Source organism: Mytilus californianus, unplaced genomic scaffold (assembly GCF_021869535.1).
Source record: "Mytilus californianus isolate M0D057914Y unplaced genomic scaffold, xbMytCali1.0.p SCAF_5, whole genome shotgun sequence".
NCBI lineage: Eukaryota > Metazoa > Mollusca > Bivalvia > Mytilida > Mytilidae > Mytilus > Mytilus californianus.
Window position 1 is genome coordinate 63,673,779 of NW_026262701.1, and position 27,316 is coordinate 63,701,094.

Consider the following 27,316-nt stretch of genomic DNA (forward strand, 5'->3'; position numbering starts at 1 on the left):
ACCAGAGGTTGACTAGGTGGAGTTTATTCTTACAGGAATATGATGTTATTGTAAAACATATTGAAGGTAAAGATAATTTAATAGCAGATGCTTTATCTAGATCTTATTAAAACACTGTATACATACTATGTATTTTTGTATACTGTAAATTCAGAAATTATTGCGAGGTTTTTATTAATGCGAATAATGCGATTGCATGAGTATCGCAATAATGAGACCTCGCATTATGATATCTAATACATACATTTCTATTCACTTTTTCCTAAAATCGCAATAATTAATCTCGCAATAAACACACGCAATAATTTCTGAATTAACAGTATAATGTTCATGAAAAGTTCTTGTTACACTCAAACTTTTTTTTAAGGGGGGAGGTGTTATGATATTGTAATTATTATGTTTATTTATCTTGGCCTAATTTGTTTTGTGTGGCCTTATAACATGTATAATATGTTTACATAATACTTATAGTTGTTTACAAAATAATGTTATAACTGTGCAGTTTAGAAATCACTGGAACAATCATAGATACTGATGGAATGATTAGAACTTTCTATTTGACTTACATAATAATTCTGGAATGATCATAATCTACGATGTGTAATTTTAACTTCTACCGTATTCTAGAAGTTTCCGTTCTACTGTTTTCTATGAGTTTCCCTTCTACAGTGTTCTAGAGATTTCCGTGATAACTATATATATACAGACACTAAAATTAGACTTTCAGATTAGACATTACTAAACTGGTATTCTCAGAAGTTCTCTCAGTTGGATTGACACTTGTATTTACGTTAACTACATCATACTAGATTGTGACTTATTGGACATAATATTCTGTTTGAATTCCCGCAACAGTGAAGAGAAGAATTCCAGATAAAGAAAAGACAAAAGGATCGGACATATATATTTTAACGGTTAAGTTGACATTTCAATTTGTATAATATTTGTAAACTTGTGTATAATAAATCTTGTTAAATTTTATTATTGATTTGTGTCTTTTGTTTGCTACAATTTAATGGTGATCTCTGGCCGTAACAATGTATATTTTCAATGTTTTTCCATGATTTATGAAGAGTGGTGTCATCAGCATATAGGTCTGTTTCACAATTTTCAATGCATATGGGAAGGTCGTTTATAGATAACACAAACAATGGAGGACCAGATATAGAACCTTGGGGACCCTAAATTTTACATGTTGTTGTTCAGAATAAACATTACAAATGTTTCCTGTTATTCAGGTACGACTTGAAAAAACTAACAGTAGCCTCACTAAATCCATAAATTTCAAGCTTTAAACAAAGAATGTCATGATCTACCAAATCAAAAGCTTTTTTAAAGTATAATAAAATTGCTAGGTTTAAATTACCATCATTCATTTCTTGCAACCATTTGTCAATGATATTAATAAATGCAGTTTGACAAGAATGATATGACCTGAAACCAGATTGTGTAGCATGTAAAAGTTTAAGTTTAGAAAAGTATTTGTGTATGTTATTAGAAACATGCCTTTCTATTAATTTTTATAAAGTTGGAAGAACAGATATAGGTCTGTAATTTGATGCTAAAAGTTTGTCACCATCCTTGTAGACTGGTGTTACCTTAGCATTCTTTATTAAAGAATGATATATACCAGTATCTATCATTCTGTTAAATGTATATGTGAGAGGTGATGCAATAAAAGAGGCACTTAATCTTAGGATTTTTGGTCCAATGTTATCCATACCAGATGATTTGTTTATATCAAGTTTTGTTAACTCATTAAATAGCTCATTTATGATAACTGGTAGTATAGAACATTTTTCATGTTTATGTAATTTGTTTTTAACAAATCTACCAAGATTACTGATATCTGTTTTGTCTACAGGTGTATAACTTCCTTGCTCTCTTCCTTGAGCGCTTACAATGCAATTTGCCATACGATTTATATTTCCAAGGGACATTAGTCCTTTTAAGACAGTTGTTTTATACTAAGTTTCGAACAGAAACGAGACCCATCTGTTACCTATTATGTAAAATTCATGAAAATCTGTTAAGAATTGTACTCGTGAGAACGCTTTCAAGATTAGACGGCCAAACTACAAATGAGGAACTTGCACAATATGTTCTTATGTACGAATAGCGCGGACCTCGAGGACCCTTGCATTAGCAGTTACTGTCCAGGTAAAGAGTCTCATAGCAACCAATGATAAAGGGCTGATTTTCAATGAAATTTTTGTTAATGTTCTGTTTAAAGAAGGACGTATATTAGTTATAAATCCATGGTTTATACGGGTAATCTATAATGAATTTGAATAAATCATTGAATTACAAACATTTACTTATGCGTAAATTGTATTTTTGTCACAGTATGTTCAAACCCGATTTTTACTCACGTTTGATCGTGTTGCAAACTTAAAACTCCAATAAAAACGGGAAGATGGTATGGAATTAATAGAGGAAAAGACAGTCATCCCTGTTAACTGCATATCAATTGGAAGTGCATTTCATTATCTAGTTGAGTGTCAGTCTGTTATTCGATAAGGGAGCAACCATTTAACTTCGAGGGGGGGATATGGTTTTTTGTCTGAGTCAGAAATTTTTTTTTTAGGAATAAACCATAACCCCCCGAACACTTATATCACAGGTTCATATCAGCAATGTCCCGGACGAGTTCGAAATTCAGTGCCGATGAACTATTTTTGTCGAGCCTGTGACATTTATGTCGCGAAAGCGAGACATAGCGATCCTATATTCCTTCGTCGGCGGCGTCAACATTTAGGTTCAGTCTGTGGTTGTCAATCCTTCATGGAATTTTATGAAATTTGGACAGAAGCTTGTTTATGATAAAAATACAGTATCCAGAGCAAAATTTTGAAAATACTTATTTTCATTTTACTGATAAATGGACTTAGTTTTTTTACAGTTCACATTCAGATTCAGTCTGAGGTTAAAGTTTTTCAGTCGTCAATAACTTTGTCGAACCTTCATGGAATTTTATGAAATTTGGACAGAAGCTTTTTTATGACCAAAAGACAGTATCCAGAGCAAAATTTTGAAAATATTTATTTTCATTTTTCCGTATTTCATTGATAAATTGATTTAGATTTTTTTTGTTTACAGTTAACATTCAGATTCAGTCTGTGGTTAAAGTTTTTTTAGCCAACAATAACTTTGTCAATCCTTCATGGAATTTTATGAAATTTAGAGAGAAGCTTGTTAATGACCAAAATATAGTACTAGTATCCAGAGCGAAATTTTGAAAATATTTATTTTAATTTTTCCGTATTTTACTGATAAATGGACATAGTTGTTTTTACAATTAACAAGTAGATATAGTCTGGGGTTAAAGTTAGTTACACATCAATTTCTTTGTCAACGCTTCATAGAATTTTATGAAACATTGACAGAAGCTTTTTTATGATGAAGAGATAATGTCTGAAACAAACTTTTGAAAATATATTTTTTTCATTTTCAGTATTTTTCTGATAGATGGACTTAGTTTTTTACAGTTAACATTTACAGACAGTCTGGGATTAAATTTTTTTTGACATGATAAATTTGTAAACCTTTCATGGATTGTTATGAAACTAAGACAAAAGCTAATCTTCAAGACCAAGAAATAGCATCTAAAGAAAAAGTTTGAATCTTTTTTTAAATTCTGTATTTTACTAATAAATGGACTCACTTTTTAAGTCAACATTACTCTTTCACACTGACAACAGCAATCGCAGAAGAGACACAGGGTTCCACGGAACCCCTTACGAATTTTTATACGCCCTTTTACGGGACGTATTATGGTATACCGTTGTCTGTCCTTCCGACGTCAACATGTCGGACAATAACTCAAAAACGCTTTCACCAATTTGCATGAAACTTTGGTGAACGGTTTATATCTATTGACGTGAGCTCCCTTTCGATTTTAGTAAATTTTATATTTGACATTTCCGAGTTATGTGGTTTTATTCATTAAAAAAGGGGGATTTTCCAGTTTTCGGACAATAACTCAAAAACACTTTCACCAATTTGAAAGAAACTTTGGTGACTTGTTTATGTCTATTGATGTGAGCTCCCTTACGATTTTTTATGAATTTTAGATTTTACGTTTCCGAGTTATGGGGGTTTTATTCATTAAAAATGGGGGATTTTTTAGTTTTCGGAGAATAACTCAAAAATGCTTTGAGCCGTTTTCATGAAACTTTGGTGAACTGTTTATATCTATTGACTTAAGCTCCCTTTCGATATTTATAAATTTTAGATTTTACGTTTCCGAGTTATGGGATTTTATTCATAAAAAAGGGGTGATTTTCCAGTTTTCGGACAATAACTCAAAAGTGCTTTGAGCAGTTTTCATGAAACTTTGGTGACTGGTTTATATCTATTAAAATAACCTGCCTTTAGTTTTTTATAAATTTCTGATATGACATTGAGAAGTTATTGAACTTAATTCTTTGATAAAGCGACGGGCGTATCATGCGCTCATGGCGCAGCTGTTTATTAAAAGAGTTACGCCCCTTGGAAACATTAATTATAGGAAAACTGCATTGTTAGCGCTCTCATGTGTACAATTCTTGCCAGATTTTTATGAAACTTATGTTGTAGGTTTATATCAGCAATGTCTCGAACGAGTTCGAAAACAGTGCCTATCAATAATTTTTTAAAGAGTTATGGTCCCTAGAAATATTAATCATATGGAAAATTGCATTGTTAGCGCTCTCATGTGTACAATTCTTGCCAGATTTTTATGAAACTTATATTGTAGGTTTATATCAGCAGTGTCTAGGACGAGTTCGAAAATCAGTGCCAATCAATAAATTTTAAAAGAGTTATGCCCTCTAGAAATATTCATTATATGGAAATTTGCATTGTAAGCGCTCTCACATGTTCAATTTTTTGCCAGATTTTTATCAAATTCATATCGAAAAGGTTAATATCAGCAATGTCACGGAAAATTTCGAAAATAATTGCCGATCAAATATTTTTAATGAGTTATGCCCCTAGGAAATATTAAATATCTCAGAAATTGTTCCCAAGTCTTCAACTCTCAATTTTGCAATTCCGACTCTTAAATCATTCCTATAAAAATTTATATAATAGTCGAGGAATAAAATAATTAGAACATATTTGTAATTTGGCGGGTTGTATTGTATAATCATTGGTATTTTAAAAGATACGTTGATTATTGTCTCCTGAAACAAAAATAAGCAGTCTTGTAAATACACAGGACCATTATGGTTGCGTATTTTTTATAAAAACAATCCAAATTTTCTTCTGCAATTTTGCCGTGCCCTAAAATGATATGTGCGTTAAAGTAATCTTAGGAGTATTTACCAATAGACAAGTGTCTATACTATTATGTCAAGCTCTTAATCGCTTTTAGACCAAACTCGTTCTATATAAATTCATACCAAAGTTTTGTAGTCAATGCAAAGTTTAATGAAAACGCAGTTTTTGTTTCGCCGCAGGTAAAAATGTAACATAATGCGAGACATAGCGATTACAATCCGGCGTAAACTATTTGTACAATTAAATGCTTTATATTTTAAAGAGTAGAAGACCTGTATGCTTCACACTTTGTATACAGATACCTTATGTTACGAATTTTCTGTCTATTATAGGTCCATTGTCCTTGAACTCTTATGTTCAATGGTTCAGCAACTGCTAAAAAATGTATAATTTTTGGTGAATTTCTCACTTATTATGAGAAATAGGATAACAATATTTTGTGTTTTGATCTGTTTTTCAAATACAAAAAGCATTATGCAAACTAAATTAGGTGTATGGAATAATTCTAAGGTGCTTATGTCTGTCTGGCAGGTATTATCTGTCAATGACCTCATTTTCATGGTTCATTAGTCAATGTTAAGTTTCCATAGTTTGGTCCTCTTCTCAGATGCTAAAAGCAATGGATCAACTATATTTGGTGTATGAATTGTATACATTGTTGTCTGACAGAGTTCATCTGACCTTGTTCTCATTTTCATGGTTCATTGGTCAATGTTAAGAAGTATTCCTGGTTAAGCTTGTTTCTTAGATACTATAAGCGATATGTTAACTATTATTAGTGCATGGAGAGATTGTAAGGTTAGGTTTACATGTCTGTCGGTCAGGATTTATCTGACCTTGACCTCATTGTCATGGATCATTCATAATGTTATGTTTATGGGATAGTAAAACCTTTATCTTTATTACTTTCAACATAAAATCAATCGTGGTTAGTAAAGCAGGTGAGACATTTCAGATGGTACACTCTGGTTTTTTCCAAGAAATCTCAAAATTCGTTATCTGCTGGCAAATACATTATATCGTTTTACACTTATAGTATCTGTCTCTGTATTTTTGAGATTTTCATACAATAACATAAAAAACAGGAAATTGCTGTTTTACTCAATGTCAAGCTTATTCTGTGTAAAGGAATTTCAGTTTATTTATCAAAATAAAATCCAATAATCCTTTGAAAGCTGTGCTCCTCTTGTAGTCATCTCATACATTCGTGAACAATATTAAAAAGGGAGAGGGAATTTTCGTATTTGGAGAATTTGATGTTCATGGAAGATCGTTGTGTAGTTTCTTTTTAATCTATTCTCATGGTATTATACTTGGGACGACATATTGTATAGACACCTGTCTATTGTTGAAGTCTGAATGATGACCCTTATATGTATTTTGTTGTTTTGTCATACTATTAGGGTTGCTGTCTCATTGGCGTATATCACGCGTCTCATTAATTCATTTTCACAAATAAAAATGCTTATTTTAGTGTAGAAAGTTCAACATCCTTAATTGATGTTTTACAGGTATCTATTGATGACAAGATGCTGGGGCTCAGAACCTGCAAGTCGTCCAACATTTAAAGAGATTGTCTGTGATGTGGAATCTTTGCTTTCTCAGGAGGCAGAATATATAGAACTGAATACATACCAAGAGGACAAATATAATATGTTGGAAAACACCTCTGATGAACGCGTGTGATTTTATAAACGAATTGACAGAATTTTAGTATCATGAAAATTTCTTTTTTATACATTATAATCTGGTGTCATTATCCATTCTATTATTCCGTCATATACTTCTTTGCGATCTCAGTCTGTTGACGAGTGAACTTCATCTCGACGTCATTAATTATAAATGAACACAAAATAATATAATATGATTATGGTAAGCGTATTAACCTGATGAAAGTTATCATTTGACAAATATTTGACTTATTTAGTAAGCATGAACATATAAGATACAAAGCTTCAATGTATCCCGGATTGCTAAGATCATTTCACATTCAGATATATTTCTGCTCATTGTATAGTCTTCCTGTGACATGGTCACTTTCTTTCTATCATTATCAAATTTGTTTTCTATATTTTTTCGTTTATCTGGCCCATCGTCCGTGTTCCTCTTTCGTCTGTAAAAAAAAAAATTTAAGAATTTGTTTCTAAAACTCTCATGACTACAATCGTCTATAGTTAGTCTAGTTTAAGAATTGTTTCTGAATTTCCGTTGATAAACAAACGTGACTGTGTTACTTAAAATCGAACATAGGGGTAACACACTCAAAATTTCGATTTGTTTGGCTTTCTTTGTAAAACAGAGACAGAATATACCAAACGGATAGTCAAACTTATAAGTGAAAAACAACTGAATATAATAAATATATTTCATTTTCGGTTTATGGTTGCGTATTAAGTTGTTAAAATACCGTATCTTCCTCCAGCTTTTTCGTGTAAAAAGTAAAATAACAAAATTACCGAACTCCAAGGAAAATTGGCAAAATCAAAAGCTCAAACACATCAAACGAATGGAAAATAACTGTCATATTCCTGACTTGGTACAGGCATTTCCTTGTGTAGACAATGATGGATTAAACCTGGTTTTATAGCTGTAAATGAAAGGGAACCATGCCAAAAAATGATAAAGGGAATGCGGAACAGTCTTAATTGAGTACAAATAAAACAATAGCATTTATACAGAAGTTTAAAGTCGGAAACATGATTAGATGTAGTCATGGGTCTTTTCAAGACAGTTTTTCATGGAAAATGAACTTTACCTTGATTGCAAGAGAGAATGCATGTAATCAAGAATTCAAAAAGACATACACTTCATAAACCTGGAATAAAATTTGGTCGCTGTCTATCCTCTTTTGTTTTTCGTTTATTTGATTTGTACATGAATCAGGCCGTTGGTTTTTTTGATTGAATTGTTTTATATTTTTTAATTTCGAGTGGGCTTTTTATATCCTTCTTTGCTGTATGGGTTTTGCTCCATTGTTAAAGGCCGTATGGTCACCCATATTTGCTTACATCTACGTCATTTGGTCTCTGGTGGATAGTTGTCTAAATGTCAATCATACAACATTTCCTTACAATGGGCCGGGTCATGCGTTTGACCGCTTTTAGGCGAAAATACCGGAAAGAGTCTAAAGATACGATCATAGTCTAATATGTAGCCAATAATTCACAATAATAGCTGTTTGACCCTAAAATAGCAGCCCTCCCTCATTCTCAGACGTTTTCTGTATATTTAGCCATTTTGTGCATCGTTTTAAACCTTTCCTGTAATTCCTCTAATACTCTTAGATACCTATGACCTTTTAATTATTTATCTTTAACTATTTAGAGCTCGTTTATAGCGTGTGTCTAATGTGAAATTATGATTTTGATGTTTCAATAAATGTATACTTTCAAAAAATGCAATTAAAATGAAGTTTCAAATAGGAAAATGCGAAAACAGTCGCTTAATTACGGTGGTATTTAAATTTCTAAATTAATATACCCCACGGAACAAAGTTCTGTAGGGTATAATGTTTTTGACCTGTCCTTCTGTCAGTCCGTCAGTCCGTCCGTCAATCCTGTTCTTGCCATACCAACTCCTCTGAAATCACACAAAAGAATTTCATGAAACTTGGTAGATAATAAGGACATATTATGTAGATGTGCATATCGACAGGAAATTATGATTCTGTTTTTTTCTAGGAGTTATGCCCTTTAAACTTAGAATTTTGGCATTAATATACTACTGCAACAGTTTGTCATCGAAACACCTCTGAAACCACACAACAGAATTTCATGAAACTTTGTAGATAATTAGGACATACTATATAGATGTGCATATCGACAGGAAATTTTGATTCATTTTTTTTTTTCTTGAAGAAATGCCCCTTTGAACTTTAGAAATATGTTCTGAATATTTTATAATTTATATTTTTAACTTTATAATCATGATCGGCTTTGTCTTATTTGCTTGACATCAAATTATTATTCGGCATTCCTCTTATTCAAATTTGACTGGATAATTTTCATTTTGTGTAGATAAAAATTAATTGATTGAAAAGATTAGTTATTGCAAATTTCTATTTGAAATTCGTTTAAAAGGATTAAGTTTCACAGTGTGATATGTATATTATTCGATTTGAAGGTAAATCGCAGCATGTTTTAATGAGTTTAAATTGACACCTTGTACACAGGAAGTTGAATGGCTACTACACCCAAGGAGTCCAGATTCTTGAAAACAATTTAATATCCAAATGTGAAATAAAATAAACGTAACCCTTCTTACGTGAAACATTTATTGTCCCCCGCGCAACGCGTTGCGGGGGACACAGAAACACTGGGCGTCCGTCCGTCCGTCCGGTCTTGTTAGCGCTCTCACGTGTACAATTCTTGCCAGATTTTTATAAAACTTATATTATAGGTTTATATCAGCAAATTCTTGGCCAAGTTCGAAAATCAGTGCCGATCATTTGTTTTAAAAGAGTAATGCCCCTTGGAAACATTAATTATATGGAAAATTGCATCGTTAGCGCTCTCATTTGTACAATTCTTGCCAGATTTTTATGGATCTAATATCATAGGTTTAAATCAGCAATGTCTTTGACGAGCTCGAAAATCAGTGCCGATCAATAATTATTAAAAGAGTTATGCCCCTTTGAAATATTAATTATATAGAAAATTGCCTTATGAGCGCTATAATGTGTACAATTCTTGCCAGATTTTTATGAAATTTATATTATAGGTTTATATCAACAATGTCTTTGACCAGTTAAAAAATCAATGCCGATCAATTATTTTTAAAAGAGTTGGGCCCCTTCGAAATATTGATTATATGGAAAATTGCATTGTCATGTGTACAATTACTGCCAGAATTTTATGAAACTTATATCATAGGTTTATATTATATCAGCAATGTCTTTGACACTTCCAAAAAATAAGTGCTGATCAAATATTTTTAACGAGTTATGCCCCTTGGAAATATTAATTATAATGGAATCACATTGCATTTGCTCTGAATCCTTCATTTCTCTAAGATATTAATAAAAAGTGCTTTTTTTAGTTATTGCCCTTGGATAGATAAAATATGTACAACGCGGGGGGCATTGGAACTCTGTTCTTTTATTGCCTCGCAAGCAGCAACAATCATTAGAACACCTTTATAGAGTAGATGCGGTATATTGAAATACCCTCGTAGTTCATGTTTAAAGTAAGTTAACAGGAACAGATAAATCCATGTGACTTAGTGTGTAGGTGCATCAGGTACCAACTTACATGAACTCATAGTTGATAACTTTGGTTAATTTTAGTCTGTACAAATGTTGGTAAAGGTTATTCATCAAATACTATGTTGCCTACAATCATGTTACTTTGTGTGAGATTTGCATATTGAGGAGTCGGACAACACCCAACCCTATGAATAGGTTGCTTTGTCTTTCATTTCATGTTTCAAATTTGGGTAGTGGATCATTAAGTGTTTCAGGATTAAGTCCCTTAATTAATGGAAAAAATCATTTTGTTACATCATTTAACATAATAATCACTACACACCAATACAAAAATGGGCAGTTTTTGTACTCGACTGTACTGATTTTTACTCGACCATTCTGAATTGGTCTGAATTTTAATTGACTTTCGTCTTAACCATACTAAACAGTCTGAACTTGTACTCGATCGTAATCGACCACTTCTTAACCAAAGAGAAAAACTACAAGAAATCACATACATCATTTCAAATTATATGGTTCAGATATAGAAATTGTAGACTCCTATTCTTATCTGGAGTAAGTGTTTAATTGTAACGGTAGATTTACAGATGCCAAGAAAAAAATAATAGGTCAAGCAGAAAAGGCACTTTATGCTCTTTTCAGAAAAATTAGAAATGTATGTATCCCTCTAATCTATTGATGCACAACTTGAATTGTTTGATTTATTGATTGAACCAACTCTTGTGAAATATGGGGTTTTGAAAACATAGATGTAATAGAAAAAGAAAAATTTGGAGAAAGTTCTTTCATTAAGAATCAGAACTCTCAATTTTATGGTGTACGATGAAACGGGATGATACCCTTTGGGAATGCATGTACGATGAACGGGATATTAGCTACGAATTAGACACAAAAAATAAAAATATGATTTTTTTGTTTTGTTTCAAACATAAAATGGGATTTATAGAAATAATATTTTGCTCTTAGCAGTCAGTTTGCTTTAATTTCGTCAAAATAAGCTTTAAAAAAAAACATCGCTGATGTATTATTAACTTGCAAGTCAATAATTCAACCTCAGAATCCGTATTCATGTAATTTTACCTTTAGTGGAGATGGGTTACGCATATTTTCAGCAGGTGATTCATTCATTAAAAAGAAAAGAATGTAGACATTGAAAACGTCAGGAATAATCGTTTTATTGATTCATCCGGTCCACAAATATCATTCTTATACAGGTAAAACGATAATTATTTTAATCTATAACATGATTTCAAACAGACATAGAAAAATCGTCATTATTCGATTGCACGTGCTTTATTTTTATTTGTGTTAAGTTTGGGTTTATATGACCGTCAGTAGTCTTCGGAGGTCATCGCGATGTATAAATAGATGACTTGAAGTCTTAAATACGCACAAAATGCGGATACATTATAACGAGTCCATGCATTGTTAACTGTTATAAATCAAATATGAGAGTTTGTGTCAAATCGGTGAAAATGAATTTGACACCTAATGCCTCTTTAAGAATGTTATCATTTTGGCCACACTTATTATTGAGCAATACAAACTATCAGGACTATTGTACCAACAATTGTAAAACCTCCATAATTCTGGAAATATTGTATCTAAGTTGGTAACTTTGTAAAATCCGTATTTGAACACACAGGTTTGGGTTACGTATGGAACAATCTGAGTATTTTAAGAATTGTTAATATCAAAACTTATGTAAAGCAAATTTTGCTCAACCAGTTCATTCGAAAATGCCATAGCGATGCTGAAAACTCTTCAAGGGGTGGATATTATTTACTGTTTAAATTTGATTTTTGCTTAGAAAAATACTTATTGAGATTAAAAAAAGGAACAGAGAATATGTTTAACTAGACTAGGATGCTCAAATATCAAAATTCCTATAGAAACTGGTAGATGGTACACTATTCCAAAATAAGGAAGATTTTTTACTTTATGTAATGATAACTGCATTGGTAATCAGTTTCTTTATGTATTCATATGTCATGATGACGATGTTACAAGATTAAGACACACATATATACCAAATGACTAAATTGTAAATCCTAGAGAAGATAAGATGAAAGGTCTGCCGTCTTTATGTATTGTAAAAGTCTTGAATAATTTGGCAATTTTCACAAAAAAACTATACGTGATTATATATATTAAGGACTTACATAACTCAGCCAGCATTTATAAATCCCACTATTAATTTACCTAAACAACAGAACTCATAATAATATGTGAGTGATTTGTACGTGTGTATTGAAGTGTATACCGGGTATATGATTAGGTCAAATTTACTTTTACATTACACATTGACTGGTTGCGTTATTTTGTTTTTCTATTCTATCTTGTTCACCATTGTAATATATTGTTAGAAATATTTGTCTGCACTTTTTTACTGTGTTAACTTTCATGAGTGTTTAAATAAAGTAAAGATAAGAGATTGATCTGTTAAATATATAATCATATTAAGGTAACAAAAATTAAGATTTGGTAAGGAATAAAAACAAAATAAAGCATCTGATTATATCTGATTATAATATTTTTCCCACAAATAACATCTTTGTAGATACATGCAAGTTCATTTATAAAATCATATAAAAACCAGTTATAAAAAAACTTAGATGATGGTCATTTTTCATGACATGTATAGTGTCCTATGATACTTAAATGAGTTAAGTCACATGGTACAATGAAACAAACATTCAAAGCACATGTCTAATGTTTTTGTTTTTGAATGGAAGGCTGTTACACTAATGTTCGTGGAGGATTTAATTTCGTTTATTTCGTGGAAAGAATATATCCACGAAATTAAAACCCCCACGAAAATTTAACCTACATATAATATCACTTCCATTTAATGGAAACCACGAAATTAAATCCCCATGAAATTTTATATAGAGACAAAACCACGAAATTTTAACCCCACGAAAATTAATGTTTCTACAGTATTCATACTTACTCCATCAAGTATTTTATATAAAAAAAAATAGAAGTAACATAGAGACCTAATGGGTAACTTTTGTGAATATTGGCCAAAAATTATGATATTCATAGTCAGAGTTCGTATATATCATACATTAACATACATCAAGAAAAAAAATGTTTATTTGTAAAAAATGAATTTTTAAGAATTATTTTCTGAAGATTTATAGAAGTCAAACGGACTAATAATTGGAGAACAAAGCGCTGATGGTTGCGTTCGATTTTCTGACAGAACAAGAGATTGAAGTTGGATCTATCGTGTTCGATGGCTTCATGATTTACAAAGGCAACGTGCCGCCACAGAGACTCCCGCAAATACTTTAGGGTGTTCGCGGAATGTCAATGCGATGCGACATTACCTTCAAAGACATGGATAAAGGATATGATATCACCAACAAAGATATGGATAAAGGATATGATATCCCTTGACGTGTCGGCGCAGACCATAAACGTTAGTTTGCTTCTGCGAAAGGGTGTGTACCCTTATGATTACATGGATGGCTTTGAGAAACTCCAGGATAACGAGTTGCCGCCCACTGAGGATTTTTTTAACAATCTCATCGGCGAGGAAATGAGTGTGGAGGATAACGAACATGCAAAGGAATGTGGATGGAAATGAGAATCAGTAGTATGAGAGAGTACCATGATTTGTATCTGAAGATGGATATTCTCCCGTTATGTGATGTGTTTGAGAATTTCAGAGACCTCTGCTCGAAAATTACCAACTTGATCCTGCTTGGTCCTACACAGCGCCTTGACTCGCCTATGATGCAGCATTGAAAGTTAGCGGTGTGAAGCGTGAACTCCTTTCAGATTTGGATATGCTTCTGATGTTTGAGAAAAGGATCAGGGGAGGAGTCACCGTTGCAACGCATCGATATGCAAAAGCCAACAACCCATACTTTGAAGGGTATGATGCCAGCAAACCAGCGAACTACTTGATGTATCTTGACGCCAACAACCTGTATGACTAAGCTATGAGCAAACACCTGCCAACCGATGGGTTCAAGTGGATCAACCCCGAAGAGATGCCAACTTTGGAGACCCTCACCGCTGAGGACGATCAAGGATCTATGAGGGAGGTGGATTTGGAGTACTCCAAAGAGCTCCACGACTACCACAATGACTATCCGTTCGCCCCGGAAGCCATACAGTTGAACAAAGTAAAGAAACTGGTGCCGAACCTTGGAGACAATAGAAGTATGTGGTGCACTACGTCAACCTGATACAGTATCTTGAACTCGGACTCAAGCTCAAGAAGATCCACTGGGTGATTAGGTTCAACCAAAGCCAATGATTGAGGAAAACATTGACTTGAACACTTGAGCCACTGCAAAGACGGAAATTGAAAGAGATTTTTTCAAGCTCATGAACAACTCGACAATGAAAAATATCAGAGGATCTAGAGTAGAAATCAGGCAACAATGAAAAACAAGCTATAAAACTCATTTCCAAACTAAACTTTAATCGCCGGGTTGTCTTTAACGAACACCTGGCGGCTGTGCACATGCGCGGGACCACGATAAAGTTCGTTAAGCCAATCTACCTAGGGTTTTCGATTCTCGATCGGTCGACGACCTAGATGACACCCTTGTCTACAAATATCTGAAACCGACCTACCAAGACAAAGCGACTATATGTTACACAGACACCGACAGCATCATTTGAGCTGCGTCGGATAGAAATCAACATTATGCAAGTTCACGTATACACGTAAATGTATAAGACTTTGATTGATTTTGGAACATTCAAGTACGAAATAAAAAATAAATGTTGGTCTGTTTTGTAGGGTTCTTATAACAACTCAATTTTTAAACAGTTACAGACTTTCAATGGAGATGTTTTCAACCCAAAATAGGTTAACAGATGTATTGATATTCAATTGCATAAGGTTGATTTCTATCCGACGCAGCTAATTTTTTTAATGTGGAGACCCCAGACATCTATAAGGATATGAGCATGTATGAGTGACAGTGGTTTGACACATCCAATTATTCAAGTGTTCACACTTCCAGCATCGAGACGGGTATGAACAGGAAAGTACTCGGGATGTTCAAAGACGAGTGTGCTGGATCCTCCATGACTGAGTACATGGGGACGTGTACGAAGATTTATTCCTTCAAAAATGGGTCTGACGAGATCAAGAGAGCCAAAGGCGTGTAGAGATTCCGTGTAGAAGTTCACTGTTAAAAACGAAATTAACTTCGCCGACTACAAGAAGTGTTTAGAGAGTCACAAAGTGAGCTACCGGGCATTATCGGATTTACATAAATGGGTGATATACAGGTGTATAATATTTTCCTCCCCCATAAACCCCTGTCAAACGTCGAGCTCGAGCGAGGTGTGAACGATTTGAAGATTTCGAACTCATGCGAGATGACTTGCCAAACAAACCACAAATGAATGAGTGTGGTATCTTAAACCACAACAATACGACGGGTCCAGGAACTCATTTGACGTGTTTGTTTAAGAAAAAGTCAACAAAGGTGTACTTTGTTTCTTACGGACTTCAATCTTCCAAGGAGATGAATGAGTACCTACGACCTGAGATCCAATACAACACAGATAAACTACAGATAAGAGGAACGGTGGTATGTGGGCACTATTGTTTGTATGTGCTAAAATTATTGTCAAAAGGTCAACCGTTTGATGAAGTGGTGTTTTCGTTGAGCGATACTAGCCAGCCGTATTTGGAAAACACATCGATGCTCAGAATAAATTTGAATCCTTTGTTGTTTCGTGAGAAGGAGATCATATCGACGAGATCAGCTGTCCAAATTTCATCAATACCCCCAGCGATCACTCGTCGTTTCTGAAATTACGCCGAACTGGTTTGTGTAACTCTTCCGCTAATTCATCCGTCCAGCAATTTTTTTTCTTTTGGATGCCCACACCAAATCGTACTTTGGTGATCGGTCTTACAATGCTGCGGTCCATATCCTTTCTTATCGTTGCATTGTAAATGATATCTAGCTGGCTACACATGTTTTTGTCACACACAGAGTTTCGGGTGGTTGTATCCTTATGTTGAGCATAGCAGAGATCATGGCGATACGCAGCTTGATCAACTTTATTGATCGGTATGGACCATGCAAGGTTTTTGTGTTCCGTCAGCATTTAATCGTTTGTGCAGCTTAGTACCAGGTCCCGTGAAGTTGCATCCCTGAATCAAACAGTAGATTGTCTTGTATTTAAATACTAGTAAATGAACGTTGAAGACATCTCAAATAATGAAACTGCTGCGAACTTAAGCAATCACTTCCTCCTCCCGAAGCGGTCGATTAGAGGCCTGATCATCGGGAAGTCAGACTGTGGTAAGACGACGTTGCTAAACAACCTTCTCCTCCGGTCGGGATGGCTAGATTATGATTGCTTTTAAGTCTTTGGGAAATCTTTTCACCAACCCATCTATCAGCTCTTGCAAAAAGCATTGGGAAAAGGTTCTCAAAAGACGACATACACAATATCTTTAAGGTAAGTGTCCCAATTCACTGATCGATGGTGTTGATGTACTATCTCCATAAAGACAACGCGGCAGCGTCGATGCGTTCTTCTTTGAACAAGGGGAGACGTGCCAGACCCTCGAGAGCTTGACATCCACCGTAAGAAGTCGATGGTGTTTGATGACTTGATGCTGAGCAAACAGAGCAAGTATGAAGACTACTACGTTCGGGGTCGGCACAACAACGTTGACTGTTTCTATCTGTGCGAAACCTACCACAAACTCCCGCGCCAGTCGATCCGGGAGAACACTTACTTTGTGTGACGCCAAGAATCTCCAACACATTCACTGCGAACACTGTTCAGACCTAACCTTTGAGAAGTTTAAACTTTGTGCGACCGTTACTGGTCTGAACCTTACGGGTTTGTCACCATAGATATGACTAGCAACAAGAAGAATGGGAAATACAGATGCAAATTAAAAGATTTCTATTTAGTCTAATATAAAGAATGAACTCTTATTAAAAATACGCTTGTCTGATGAATCAGGACGAGCTTGAGGGGAGAGAAGTTACCATCACAAACGAAAAGGACTATCTCTCGTAGCTACATTTCAGATCGGTCATCTTATCGCGTTGGTTAGATAGGTGTGTGAGGTGAACTGCGGAACACTACATCGAACAGTAGAGAGAGGATTCCAATGGAGTATGTGAATGAAAATTCCAGAGTACTATGTAAAATATCCCAGCGCAGCAAAAATGAAAGGATTACTATCATTGGTTAATATAAAGGTACTAAAAATGTATATGTATTCGTTTCAAAGTTAATTAAAGTATTATAAAGTATAGTAATCATTAACATCATCCATTTTAGAGTTGCTTTATTTCTCTCTATGACCGTATGTGATTGGATTTTGTATATGTTTACCTCTTGTTTCATATGTGAATGTGACAGAGTGTTTTTAAATAAAGCATATTGTATTGTGTTGTATTGAATGTAGTTAAATATTTGATGTATCCAAGAGAACTTTGATGTTTGCATAACCTGTATCCCATGGACACGCAGCTGCTGTTGTGAATGTGGTGTTGAAAAAAACCTTCATCTGGGGAGTTTTAGGATATATTGCACAGCATCAAAAGTAGCAACTTACAACAACGACTTGACCAACAAAGATTAAGTCATGATTTCAACCAAGTTTTTCAAACAAGTCGTAGAAGCACAAGAGAGAACTGCTTCTAAGATCACCAAAACGATTGAAAACCTCCCGGCGATCCTACCGCTACCTGCCGATCCATTACCTATCGAACCATCTCCAGGTACAACCCTTGGACATGGAGCACACAAGAACCTACACTTGAGTATGACAAAGGATGCCCACCACACCTTCAGACTAAGATTCGAGACAATGGTATTTACATAGGAAATACGCTCGTTACCTTTAAAGCAAATAATATTTTTTGGATGATGTACGATACAAAAGAACACTAGGATTGTGGGAAATTATGGTCAGGAAACGTCTTCAAACATACAAACCGGGAGACATAGAGGTCTATGCAGATATTTTGAAAGATACAAATTCAATGTATAAAAATGATGATCCAGCGTCCGAACCTAAATAAAACAGGAGTTACAAATGGAACGGCATCGTGTCGCACATGTACAAGAAAAATAAGTTTGGTATTGGACTGGAAACCGTATTTCTACCATCAGACTTTAATCAGCTCCTAGATCGATTGGACCTGTGCGCCGCCTCCTATCGAGCTGGGAACAATGGTGTATGCAACGAGATCGTAGCAATCCTCGACGCAATGATTGATTGATTGTTTGTTGATGGCTTAACGTTAGACGCAATGTAAACGCTTGTTATCAACAGCGGGGAGTACAAGCAGGTTCATCGTAAACTCCTATGAATAAACATACAATGTCATTAGTGATAAAACACGGTTATGGTTGGAAATATGTGGTCGGTTGGAGGGGTCTTTTTGACACTATCGCCAATTTAACAGGATACATGTTCACCTCCTCTACCGCGAAGACATTAAGAAGTAATGTCATGAGTGCCACCACTAGTGCAAGCCTTAAATGTGTCGAAAAGGGGGCCACAAAGCTGTTGATCATGTCGTTAACAAAGTGACTAGGAAGAAGAAAGCCATACCCATCAAAACCCTGAAGACAAAGACTCCTTTGCAGCAAGCCCGTTTAAACAATATAATCTCAGGCGGCGGTATTGCAACCATTCACGACTTCGTCCGGCGCTATAAATAAATACACAATGTCTGGAATACTTACCATCACAGAAGGTTTGTCTTTTGATGAAAGTATTCAGGAGTACCAAGTACATGAATATGAACCCCAAACCGGAGCATCCTTGAATAGTCCCGGCTCTGAAATACGAATCAACATCGAAACCCAGGATCTGTTTGTCCATCATACTGAGAGTTATCTCTCGGTTGAAGGACGACTTCTGAAGAACGACAACACGGCTTACGCAGATTCAAATCTGGTGACAATTGTAAACAATGGTATCATGTATACCAAACGCATCGGTTACAAACTGGCCGGTCAACAGATTGAACACACAAATGATCTAGGTGTAGCTACTACCATCTTAGGGTTGTTGATTTATCCCGACTATTTTAGCAAATCGCAAGGTATCAACCAGTTGTGGTACAAAGATTCTACGACTGACGCCGAAGCCGAAAACACTGGTTTTGCAGCTAAACATGGATACATCGTCGTGAAGCCTACGAATAAAGGAAAGTTCTCATTCACAAAACCCTTGAAGCACATCTTCGGTTTCACAGAGGACTATGACAAGATCGTATACGGATTCAAACACGAACTAACACTCGTTCGCGACTCTATTGCAAACGCGGTGTTAAGAGCAGCGGCAGTCAACGATGTGGAAAATTTTTCTTAAGTAAATATCCTGGTTCGTTCCTCATGTTGTCCCCTCCGATGAGAAGAAGTTGAAACTGTTAAGAACATTCCAATTCAAGACTAAACTCAACTGTGGTTTCCGCATGAGACAATGCGACTCCATAGCCGTACCCATAGTAATCAGTTGGTGATTATCTGCCAAAAGCGGCCGCAATAAGCCTAAATGGATCATCGTATCCTTCCAAACCGACAAGAGTAACAATCAAACTCATAACGCAGCCTTGTTCGATCAGTACTGCCATTTGAAAAACATTCATATAACCCTTAACGAACAACGCTACCCAGCCGTAGACTTCAACACTGTCTTCACCCAGTGCAAAGTATCTAGGATGCACAAAGAAGCCGCAGATTTTCGCAAGAAGTTCTTCAACAGCAGAATCATCTCATTAGCAATAGTAACATCAACCCCTCCGACTTTTCAGATCTGTACCCCTTGTTCGTCGTCGATGCGAGTCATCAGTCTGATAAGAGTCTGTAGTTGACATTCAAATCTGTGCAGAATTCGAGTGCAATGACCCAACACCTTTCGTTATTCTAATGATAATGATAGCACCTGGTTTACCATTGCGCTTAACACTGGCTCTTACTATATCGAACACATCAACGATGTGCTGCAGAGACACCGGGGACTCAATAAACACCAAATCAAAATCCACATCGATGCCAATCGCAGTACACTAACCTTAGCCAAAGAAAATCAAGTGGACTGCAACGTTGAAAAAAGTATCAATACGGTGCTTGGTTTCGAACGAAGAATCTACACGCACGACAGGGCAACAAACGGTTACACAGAGGGTGAGAACATCTTGAACATCATCAGCATCAACAGCATTCTGATCAACAGTGATATCATCAGCGGACGCTACGTAAACGGATGACAATAACCTACCATCTAGTTTTTTTCCCAAACGTCTCACCCAGCATGAAGATCATTCAAAACCCCAAAAACTATGTATATTTACCATTTACATTGAGGATAATCACTCGCATGCGTAATTATCTGGCTAATCAAGATGGAACTTCCATCGATCCCAGGGGTGAACATTTGACAATACACTTTCATCTTCGCAAGATATCAATAAATGAGTGATCACTCACACGGTTTAAACAAGCAGCAAAGAATGGTTGCCCAGTCATGAGATGATATTGTTGTGTTTCAAAGATTGCTTCAGAAAATGTGGTATAGTGCCCCATCAATAAGAATTACCAACCTAATTTTTACACCAATTGGTCATTGATTATGATTCACGATTACAAACTTGGCAATAGTGTCTATAGTTGTGACCGAACCATTTTGCTCCTTTGAATGTTGTTTAACATTCACCTAAGACAATTCCCACAATTACAAATATGGAAAATCTAAACAATTATTGTTAGAAATCTATCGAAAAGTATCCGAAACCTCTTTTTCGGAACCATTATGTGCATTAATTCGTGTGGTATAAATAAACTAGTTATCACGCATATGGTTTGAACTTTTACATAAGGTTAGCAAATTATAAAAAGCAGCGAAGAATGGTTGCACCGTCAGCATCCGTCTATCGCATGCCAATCTGTCGGGGGAACACAAGATGTTGCTCACTCAGCGACAAATACAAAAGATCTACAAGCTGTTAAAGAAATGTAAAGGTGGTATGGTCTTCGAGCTGAGTATAAAACATGCAAAATGAAGGTGGATTCTTACTCATGTTGGTAGATTTGGCTATGAGAGCTCCTCCTATGTTAGCGAAGACTTTTACAGTGCTACCTGCTTTGGGAGTTGGTGCGTTAAGTGGATTAGGAAGCGCTGCCCTGAACAAAGCCACTGGGTCTGGTATGTATCTCAAACGCGGAGGCAGTGTATGTTGTGTAAAAGCTCAAGGTAAAGGTTTGGCTAGCGTTTCACAAAAAATCGTACGATTTACGTTTACGATTAAACCGTTTACGTTAAGCGTAAGACTTTAGCTACGAGTGTTTAACAAAGGTGGTCATTAACGTAAACGTAAGTCTATGCATAAACAAATGTGTAGCTCTATAATGGAGCGCCCTATCCCCCACCAAAATCCGCCTCTGAGTTTTAATACTGATTCAATCGATTTTTTACTTCAAAGGAACACTACATCGGGACTTACTGTAGAACAAATGATATTTCGCTATAAACGCCTAAAACTACATTCCAAGCTCCCGTTAAAAAGCCATATGTTCATTTCATATTGTATAATACTATGCATTTGCTACTGTTTCATCCATAAAATATAATGGTCTCAGGAGATTTAAAAGATTTTCAAAAGCATAAATGTCTACGTATTTTTTTTTTTTTGTGTTGGTATCTGGGGATATCGTTTCTCAACATTTCTAATTCATATAAATGACGAAAATCAATTTGATATTATTGATTTGTGTACCTATAGATGGGGGTATCTAAAATCCCGCTGTGCACATCCCCAGATCCCTTTGGCTGTGAATTCAATGTAACTATAGATTGAGATATCAAGAACATAAGAGGATCTGGGTTGGGTTTCCTTCAAATCTATATTATTTAATTTTGTTAACAATTTTTCTCTATTCTTCATAAATTTTGCACATTATTCTGTATTCTGCACATTATTCTCTATTTATTATTTTGCCCTATTTTTCTCCATAGGACACCATTCCCCGCTCGCACTATTACATATCCATGTTAATTTTGGATATTTGTTAAACAGTTCTCTGTATAATGAACATGCGTACCAAGTTTACCAAGTTTCATTTTGATACGATCTCAAAGTAACTTAGGCCAAAAATGTAACCTCAATCACGCTATACCTGACATTTCCTTGAAACTGACGCCTGAAACCTGGGTCAAACCAAAAGGAGAAGTGGCGATAAGCATATTGTTTTTCTTTAATTGTTTTACATTTCATACCGATATAACATGTTACTTTTATTATTCTTCCCTTAGTTTATTCATTTTGTATTTACATTGTATCATAGGTCAAATTTATTTGTTCAGTGTATGTTCAATGGTGTTAATATGTCCTTTGATTGAGTTAAGATATTTCAGTTGATATTTTATAGTGTGTCTTTCTATGTTGTGATGTTACACTATTGTTTCAGAAAAAGGGTGAAGGTTTGGTACCATTAAAACGTTTAAACCCGCTGCATTTGTTTGCACCTGTCCTAAGTCAGGAATCTCATGTTAATTCAGTAGTAGTCGTTGGTTGATGTGGTTCATAAGTGTTTCTCCTTTTTTAAATAGATTAGACCGTTGGTTTTCCCGTTTGAATGGTTTTACACTAGTAAATTTTGGAGCCCTTTATAGCTTACTGATCGGTGTGAGCAATGCTCCGTGTTGAAGACCGTACTGTGACCTATAATGGTTTACTTTTATAAATTTTGACTTGGATGGAGAGTTGTCTCATTGGCACTCATACCACATCTTCTTATATCTATATAAGGGTAGTTTTTTGGGCCCGTCGCCATTTTAATTTAATCTGTCATGTTCTAACCTTCAGAAAATCGTGCCTTTTTGTATTTATTTTATAAACCGGTATACTGTTCGTGGCAACATGTATAATGGGGGTGATAAAAATAATAAATATGCTTAATATACAGCTTTAATTTATTTCTATGACAGATTCAACCGGGTGAACAGGACATCTATACATCTTATATGCTCTTCAAGTGTTACACAATATTAAGCGCATACTTTTTGACAATTGTTTTTGTCTCTCCTAAGTCGACAGTCGCCGAATGCGAGACATAGGGATTGCAAACCGACGGCGGCGGCGGCGTAAACTATTTGTATAAAGCTTTATATTTCAGAAGGTAGAAGACCAGGATGCTTCACACCTTGTATACAGATACCTTATGTTACGAAGTTTCCGTCTGTCATATGTTCATTGTCCTTGACCTCATTTTCATGGTTTAGTGACTGCTTGAAAAAATTACAGTTTTTTTGTCAAGTGAAATACTCACTCATTATGAGTAATAGGACAACTATATTTGGTATATGGGTTCCTTGCAACGTCTACAAGTGCGTCAGGTAGGGTTCTTTTTCATGGTTCGTTGGACACTGTTTAGTTTTTGTGGTTTGGTTTATTTCACAGATATTATAAGCAATAGGTCAATTTTATTTGATGTATGGAATGATTGTAAGGTATACATGTCTGCCTGGCAGGGTTCATATGTCAGACGACCTTGACCTCATTTTCATGGTTCATTAGTCAATGATAAGTCTTCATAATTTTGTTAGTTTATCAGATACTATAAGCAATAGGTCAACTATATTTGGTGTATGGAATGATTGTAAGGTGTACATGTCCGTCTCCTCCTTCCCCTGTCCAAGAATAAGAGTTTAATTTTCCCCTACTTCCCTTGGTGCACTTTCATGTCCTGAATCTTCGTCGACAAACCGGTAGCTCTCCCCACATTATTGCATTGTCGCCGCAACCTTTTCGTGTTCTTTCCATAGCACGCTTCTCTTCCTCCGTAAGTGTTGACATATTTGTTATCTATATATTTTCCATTTTCCTTATAGTTTATTGTTTATTGTTTCTTTTTTCCAACCGTCACCTCCTCAACGAGTGTGTTCATTTTTTCGTATTTCTAATGATTTTTTTCAACTAGATTCTACATGTGGGGCAGAACCGGCATATCTTTACTACTGATCATTCCTGTAATAATTTAAATCAAAATCAGAAAATCTTTGCTATTTCAGGCAATCAAACAATATACATGTTTGGCCATTGCAGTCATTTTTAAATTCAGATTCACAAATCGTACCTCTACATCATTTGGGTTTTGATCTCTGGTGGTTAGTTGTCTCACTGGCAATCATACCACATCTTTTTATCTTTATTTTGTAATGGAGAGGTCATGTACCTTCAAATATGATCATAGATTCCTATCAAATTTTGTTCAAGTTGGCAAAGAACGATTTTGCAGATGATTAAAATGTGAAACGTTTACACAGTATACGTACCTTACACGACCATTTGGTATAGATGAGCTATTAGACATATTAGATGCAGAAAGTATATTTTTCTGGTGTAATTTTTATTTTTTTCTTGTGAAATGTTTTTTGCATAGACTCCCAAGTCCTGATTGAAGATCACGTTAAAGGTTTATTTTTTTTAATATGAAATTAATTTTTGATAAAATGGTCTTTTTGTTCATTATTATTAATTTTCTAGAAGTCAATTATGATTGATTGTGTAGTTTTAAAGATTTATTAAACATGACCTATAGCATTTTACTGAATTTTAAATGAAAATACTTGCTGAACTATTTTTGTTTCAATTTTTTTTTATCTGGAAAAAGATAGATCATGTATATAATAACAAACGTGGTGATGAAAATAGGAACGTGCAGGTTTTTTTTTTAACCCTAGCATGATTAACACAAATTTAGGTTTATCAAATAATGACAAAAATTGAACAAAAAATAATTTGAACAATGTAAGATGAAGTTTGGAAGTCTTTTAGTCCCTTAACACTGATACATGTACATGCATAAATGAATGACAATTTGTACTAGGGACTCTTCAGTGGGCAATAAAGATGGTTAAAATGTGTTTTAAAACACTTATTGCTGATAGTCGTTTTTTTGTTGTACTTAATTATGCTTACTATTTTGTGGCTCCCGGACAGATGTATTAAAGAACCTTTAGTTAGCAAACTCATATACCCCAGGCCTCTAATATAAAGGACAAATGCTTTAAATGTCATGACGAGATAGTTTTTCTGTTTACTTTAAGGTATGAATCTTTTTGTTATTATTTCAGGAGGTAATTAAATGTTACAAAAATCTATTTTAGTAACTATGACCTTATAATTGACATATTGATCAATATTAAAATAGGGATCTTCCTCTTCTTATATTTGACCATATGTCCAAGTAAGGTTGCAAAGTAAGATACTGTTTGACACATTTACACTGTAGAAGATACACAGTATTTGTAGTCGAGTAATATTGAAAAATATGGTGTAATTCGTACCAGTGGAGTAGACATTTGAACGAGACTTTATACTTTTTGACACTTTACACGAGAGCAGACCACCTTAACTCTCAATCGTATCGACAAAACAGAACAAAAATCCCGGAATCGTAGATTCAAGAGAAAAAAATAAATTTGTAACAGCCCTTCAAACTCTGTAGTCAATGTGTCTTCAGTTGCTTTGTCGGAGACCGAGACTAAAGTCTTATCAAAAGGGTTTAATTTCTGTCCCACGCAGGGCAAAATTGTTAATTTACTATTGGAAGATGACTTTGACAAATTAGCTATGTTTCTCGGAGCGTTTTTCTAACAAGGACAACATTAACACTCAGGGGGACACGAGTGATCTTGTCTCAGAAGAAGATGTCGAAATTCCAAGATTCAAGAAAGTAAGGTTATGAATTCCTAAACCCAGTAAATGCATGTGCCACTTTGAATATTTTATTGACAAAATTAAATACGATGTAACACATTTGTCCATCGCCACTTTCCAATCATTCAACAATTTATTCTCTGACGAAAATGAATCTCTACAGTTGCGACATAATAATAAAACCAGCAAATAAAGGCAGTGCTATTGTTGTCATAGACAACAGTGATTATATTCAAGAGGCAGAGCGTCAATATCTGATGATTTTATATTAAAAAAAAAATACTCTGATCCAACTCCTAAATTCAATCAAAAGGTCACCGCAGACTTGAACATCATGTGTGAACAGGGTCATATAGATGAAGACTCATTTGAATACATAAAACCTGAAAAATCAAAGCCAATGCGGTTCTATCTTCTGCCAAAAATACAGACAGTCAATAACCCAGGTAGACCAATAGTTTCTGCCAATGAACACCCTAGAGAAAAAGATATCAGAATTTATTGACTTTCATTTAAGACAACACGTAGAAAATACACCATAATACATACAAGATATTAAACACATTATCTTAAGAAAATGGAATCCTTGAACCCTCTCCCACAAACAATCCTTGTCTCGCTTGACGTTACCCCTCTATACTTACATTCCCCATGAAGATTGTATTGAATAAAATTGAGAATGGAAACGGGGAATGTGTCAAAGAGACAACAACCCGACCAAAGAGCAGAAAACAGCCCAAGGCCACCAATGGGTCTTCAACACAGCGAGAAAATACCGCACACAGAGGGGGGCTTCAGCAGTCTCGCAGCACTTTACATATACCAACTGAATGTTTAGGAGCTGCTTCTAACTTTGGTATTGCAATGCAACAACTAATCATTCAATTCACTATCTCCAGGGTAATGGAACAGCAATAGGAGCAAAGATGGTACCGTCCTATGTCAATATTTTAAGGTAAAAAACTAGAACAGAAAATTCTCAAACACTTCTCTTCATCAAACTCTCTCTTGGTTCTGATTCATTGACATGAAGTAGTATAATACTGATTCAGAACAAGACCGTAATGTGTTCATTCAACATGCCAACAACTTCCATCCTTTAATCAAATTCTCTTATGAAATCTCTGCATCTGAGATCACATTCCTTGACACTGCTACACAAATG

General features: G+C 35.0%; 1 protein-coding gene across 1 annotated transcript in view; it reads left to right on the forward strand.

Moving 5' to 3' along the window:
* Positions 1-7,331, forward strand: part of LOC127701153 (tyrosine kinase receptor Cad96Ca-like) — a 359,749-nt gene extending 352,418 nt beyond the window's left edge. The window contains exon 13 of the mRNA XM_052204967.1: positions 6,774-7,331. Within this exon, the coding sequence (XP_052060927.1) occupies positions 6,774-6,948 (175 nt within the window). The 3' untranslated portion in view covers positions 6,949-7,331. The remainder of the gene's footprint in view (positions 1-6,773) is intronic.
* Positions 7,332-27,316: the final 19,985 nt, after the last annotated feature.